Source organism: Geospiza fortis, unplaced genomic scaffold (assembly GCF_000277835.1).
Source record: "Geospiza fortis unplaced genomic scaffold, GeoFor_1.0 scaffold356, whole genome shotgun sequence".
Lineage (NCBI taxonomy): Eukaryota > Metazoa > Chordata > Aves > Passeriformes > Thraupidae > Geospiza > Geospiza fortis.
In genome coordinates this window covers 564,103-569,852 of record NW_005054544.1, presented here as the reverse complement: position 1 = coordinate 569,852, position 5,750 = coordinate 564,103, and the positions used below count along the sequence as shown (strand labels likewise).

At 36.2% G+C, this 5,750-nt stretch overlaps 1 protein-coding gene across 1 annotated transcript in view; it reads left to right on the top strand.

Annotated features, from left to right (window-relative positions):
• ERICH1 (glutamate rich 1) overlaps positions 1-3,741 on the top strand; it is a 63,741-nt gene extending 60,000 nt beyond the window's left edge. The window contains exon 6 of the mRNA XM_031063929.1: positions 3,170-3,741. Coding sequence (XP_030919789.1) covers positions 3,170-3,243 — 74 coding nt within the window. The 3' untranslated portion in view covers positions 3,244-3,741. The remainder of the gene's footprint in view (positions 1-3,169) is intronic.
• Positions 3,742-5,750: the final 2,009 nt, after the last annotated feature.

Genomic DNA, 5,750 nt, shown 5'->3' with positions numbered 1-5,750 from the left:
ATGAAAATGTTATTACCCTTTATTGAATGAACTAATTCAGCTTTTCTTGATTAAATCCAAATGGAATTGAAGTGACAACATTTGGGATATTCTTTACAGGCCTTATCTAACTTCTGTACAACACAGTTGGAGTTCTGTTGGGTTTTGGAGCCTTGAGAAAAGTTGCTCTGTTTACTTTTGTATAGCAGAAATGTCAAAATGAAGAGAGAAAACAGAATCAAATTAAAACCCCCTAATTTTCCAGTGTATGTATTCATCACTTAAAAAAGCAAAAGAAAATTTCCTGAGTGATTTTTAAAATTCAATAATGTTTCTGCTGGTGCAGCCTGGAATTGTTTATTCTTCAGTTGATTTTTTCCCTAGTAACTGCTGTCACTCTGAGCTCAATTCTAATCTCATTCCAAGTTCACAGTAGTGTAACCATAGTAGTTTATTTGATATTCATGAGGTGCAACAACATAAGAAAGAGGAAAAATACATTCTTATAAATTATTAAAGGATAATTAAGCACCTGCTAGTCGTTAAGTTTCCTCAGCAGACTTTAAAAAATACATTCTATTTGTAATTATGGAAATTCAGTGAATGAAAATACAATGGTTTGAAATTTTACTTTGAATTAGACCTTTAATTATACTTTTTTTCTTTTTCTGTACATTAGGCTCAAAATCAGGTCATCTTGTCCAGTGTGGGTTTTTTACATTTTAGTTTTCACTCCCAATGAGCAGGTGATAAAAGTTAAGAGTTACAAAGACCTTTGTAATATAATACCTTTCTATAATAAGAACTTGAATTTGTTAGTACACCCTTTGTTGTATTAACAAATTCAAGGTAGAAAGACAAGTTAGGGCTGTTTATGAAGTTAAAAATGCGCAGTACGTAATAGTATTCTCTAATTTTTATGATTTTGTCCTATTGTCTTGAGTTTTCTCTCTTTATTTTTATGGGGATGCGAAGTACTAGAAGGAAAAGTCATTCCATATTAACACGATAAAAACCCTGTGATTTTAGGAAGTTGTATTATTTTTACAAAATAAACATTTTATTCCCTGTAGTTCAGGAAACAGGATATTAACCCTTTTTCCCATCATTATGATTCTACTCAAGACACCATCATCAAGGAGGTAAAGATGGGTGCTATGTTTTGTTCAGTTTTATCTGTAATTCCAGGAAGGGAAGCAGGGAAGCATAAGAAAAAAATAAGAAGTGATGCATCTCTTCATATAAGTGCACATTCTCCACTAGTAAAAGCTACAAATTATCCACACCATTATGTCTTTTATTTCCTCATATATGGATGTTATGGTTTCATCCAACTTTCCACTGGGATTACCAAGTCTCACTTGGCAAGCTTATGCCTACTGATGATAAGGGTGCTTTAGTATAAAGCCACGGGCTGTTCCAGTTCTGCAGATTACAAATTCAAAACCACTAGTTCAATACCATGATTTGGTATTTCCTTTGCATCTCTTAGCTGTTACTCAGATTGAAAATCACAATGCATCCAAAAGAAAAAAGAAACCAGAAACAAATTTCTGTTTTATCTTAAGCTCTTAGATCCCAATTTTTGTAGTCATATCAAAGAAATTCTTATCAAGGGTGATGGTACGGTCTGATAAATTTTGCAGGAAAAGGAAATACTGAGGAAATTCAGACACACAAATTATCAACAATAGCTATTCTTTTTTAACCCTTCATTTAAATGAGAAAAAAATACTTAAACAAGAAAATCTCTATGTTTCAGAGGTACTGGTTGTTCTGTTTAGTTGTCATCCTCCATCAGCTTACCTCATACTTTGTGCTTTAAATGCTCTGTCAAGTTGCCTTTGACCTTGTACCTGAATGATCAGACAAAGGTGAGGTTGGTCAAGAGTGTTTGTGTGAACATGATTATCTAGAGTGTCATTGTTCTCAGTCTGTAAAAGAGAACAAAATGGTTCCATTTATTTGGTAGTCATTAACAAAAAGTACTTACCTCTACCAAAAATCTTCTGTATGTGCAGGTAAGAGAATGTTTAGAAGTCACATAGACGTGGATTTCTCATGATGGGAGCTTTGCTGAGCTCTGATAGAAAGTCTGTGGCCATTAGCAAAAGGAAGCCAGAGACCTTCATGATCCTCCACAGTGCAGTGGGCAAAGGAGAAGAGCTGTGACTGCAAGTAATGCTCCCTTTGCTGGCTGGAAACTAGCTTTGGAAATGAGAGCTACTTAATTCCCATTTCACATCAATTATTAGAGCATAGGTGATTGCCTAATTAAAAAAAAGTCATTATCTCCTAATTTATGAACTCATTTATGAACTTCTGCTCATCAACTTCATCCTGTTATCTGTTAACATTTTCCTTTTGTTGGTTGGTTTCAAATCTCTAACATACTCTTCCCTTGTTGCCTAGGAAATTATCACTCATGGCAGAGCTAGAAGCTTCTTTTAACTGCCTTTTTTTGGAGAATTGTCATTTATATAAGTCTTCATTGCAGGGGGAGGTACAGTTTGCAGACCAGAATTAATATAGTTACTGTGTGCCAACAATGCAGAGGCTGGAGATACAGAAGCCTTAAAATGATGAAATTTACACTTTTTTTTTTTTTTAATGAATGAGCATTCAAAGAAAAGGAAATTTGAAAACTGTATTAGCATAATGTTATAGAATCATCTTAAATGTCATTATTATGTGATAAGTACTGCAGAAAATCTTATCATTAAAAATCAATAAAGTCACATAGGTAATCTCTGAATTCAAAGACAGAAGTGATAGCATTTTGAGGCTTTAATGCAGCTATCTGTACAATATGACTCATTCTCAACTGAGGCTTCTAGGTACTATTGTAAGTTAAATAATGATCTGTGAAACTACTCTCCAGACAGAAAGAAGCCTTGCCCATGATCATGTCATTTCAATCTCATTTTTTCTGAATTATTGAATCATAACAAATAGGAAATTTCAGAGTGTATGAGCAAAATTGTGTCTCATACAAATGACTGACCTCCTGAAATAAAATGCACCTGCCTATATAGAAATTGATAGGTATTAGTCTTCGAGGTCCAGCGTGTGCATTGGGTTTAATGAAATGTTAATATTGAATGGAAATAGATGTTTGCACAAGTCTTTTTCTTAGTGTTCAGAAATGTCATGGAGGTATTTCAGGAGGAATGTGTTTTCTCTGTTTCAGATCATGCCAAGGTAGCCACATCTCTGTTTCACTACTGGATTACAGATATACTTCCTGTGAAGAACAGGAAATAAAGCCTTACCCATGTGTCCCTATGCGCAGGATTAAAATTTAATATACGAACTCTTAACCAAGTAGCAATTGTTCAGGAAGAGCAGTGGCAATACATATTCTACACCTTCAGGTAAATGAACAAAAACTCCAAAAGACAGTAAAGGCAAATGAACAAAAACTCCAGAAGACAATAAAGGTATAACTACAGTGTGAATTTTGTGGTGGGTTGGTCAAGAGTATGGCCTGAGTCTTCAGCTGCATTAATATGTACATTTCACTTTAGGATAAAGGACTTGACTGGAATGATAAAGTCTCTATCTGGTATTTTGTTTAAGGAGTATAGTATTATCTTTTTTGTTTGTAAGTTATTGTTCCTTTCTGAAAGTTACATTTCTTGACTTTTTTTTATATCTGCTTGCCTGGAAAACAAAACTATATTTTTTTATATTTAAACCTAAGCAACATTATGTCTGAGAAATGTATTTTTGCTGAATAAACTGCTAAATTGTGGACATTGATACAGTTCTATATGCGTGTCATGTGGGTCATGTAGGTCCTGGTTGGGATTATGCAGAAACTTGAATGGCATTTTCAGAACTACTCCATGACTCAACCTGTTACAATCCAATGGATTTCACCGACTTCAGAGTTATGGTACTGGGTTCTTCCTCCCTGGTTACTGTGTAATCTGTCTGCTGCTGTGTAATATTTGTGCAGTTGAATTTATCCAAGTGTAGATACTACAGTAAGTAAAATCCATGGTTGTAAAATGTTTTGGAATAATGAAGAAAAAAGTGCTTTGTGAGAGGCTCTTCTCTCAGCTGTATCATTCGTCTGACAGGCGATACAGAGCAAACCATGTCTTACATCTAGGTGTGTTAGCTTTGTCATCAGTAAGATAGGGGCAACATATTTAACTTTTCCAACATGTGCTTGCAGATACACTACTGATGAGACTACAAACATTGCATGGGGTTTTTTGCTTTGTTTTTTCTATTTCATTATATTGCCTGATATATCTCATTGCAAGGCATTGGTTTAATGATGCTCAAAATTTGTAACAAAAGTAAAATCATAACTTTTTCTCATTAATTGAAGAAATTAAAAGGGGCTTGGTAATACATCAAATGATTGCAGCTGCAGAAAAACTATTCTTATGTCTAAGGGAGCTTTGTGCAGCTCTGAAGAACTGGAGTTTGGTTTGTATCTGGCAGGAAAGGTATATAAACCAGACTTTGCAGAGGAGAAAGCAGTACTATGTTCCCTGTTTTAATGTTCCCAAATTGCTAACACACAGGCATTAAACTGTAGCTGTGACTTTTCACTGAGATCCTGTGTGCCTCAGTCCCACATCTGGAGAAAGAAGAAAACACCGCTTGAATGTGAAGCACCGAGATACTCTTCTTAACTGACTCATGGGAAATGAATCACTTCATCCTCACTTTAAGGTTTGAATGCACACAGTAAATGAGGCCTAGAAACTGCAAAAAAGGATACACAGCAACTCATTAGGTAAACATCATCTGTTCTGAACACTGAACATGAAAAAAATGAGCAAGGTCATGTAATCAAAGACAGACTTTTGAAACACAAGTACAAAAGAGATCAAATTAGAACCACAGAAATAACTGTAGTGTCTGCACTTCCTGATACTTGAGTGACTGTGCTGAGGGGTTACAGGGCTGTTGCCTGGAGTAAGTCCCAAGACTTGGTAATTCCTCCTCTTTGTCCTCTGGATTCCAGGTTAGTGTACCTGGAGGTCTGGATGTCAGTGTAGGTGACTCCATTTCCAGGCAGGTTTCCACATTTCCAGGTTCAGACAGTAGCAGTGCTCAAGCGCATAGGTCAGGGACACACACACAACACTCACTTGGCTGACTACACTCCCTTTGATCCCTTGAATAGCAGCAAAGCCACTCTCCTATCCCTGCCTGGGTCCTGGGCCCTTGTGCCTGCTCTGTGGCTCTCCTGCACACCAGCTAGGCTGGCCTGAAACACACTTCCACACGTTCACACACTCATCTCACAGGCACTCATGCGCTCATGTCACAGCCTTGTTTATTGCTTTGATTTATTATTTCTCTTTCAATGCTTGGCTTTTTCTCATAATCACAGAATGGTTTCTATTTCTCATAATCACATAAAGGTCATCAAATTCCAGCCCCCTTGCCATGGTCAGGGACACTTTCCACTAGACCAGATTTCTCAATATTAAAGTGATTTTTAAAATTCAACTGAATTTTGAATAGCTGCATATAGATGAACAGATTTTGATATCTTTGCCACACAGAAATATTTTCACAGAATCACAGAATGGGTAAGATTGGAAGGGATCCCCACAGTGGGATCATCTGGTGCAGCTTCACTGCTAAAGCAGGGTAAAATTTTGTACTGAGTAAAAGTTCACAGGTCAAAAAGGTACTTTGCTTGAACCGGGTAATAATGGATAAAAGATTACTTTTGATCTCTCTTTTTTTCCCTTTGCTTTCACCACTGTAAGAGCCTTATATTCTGTGCAGAAATCAGC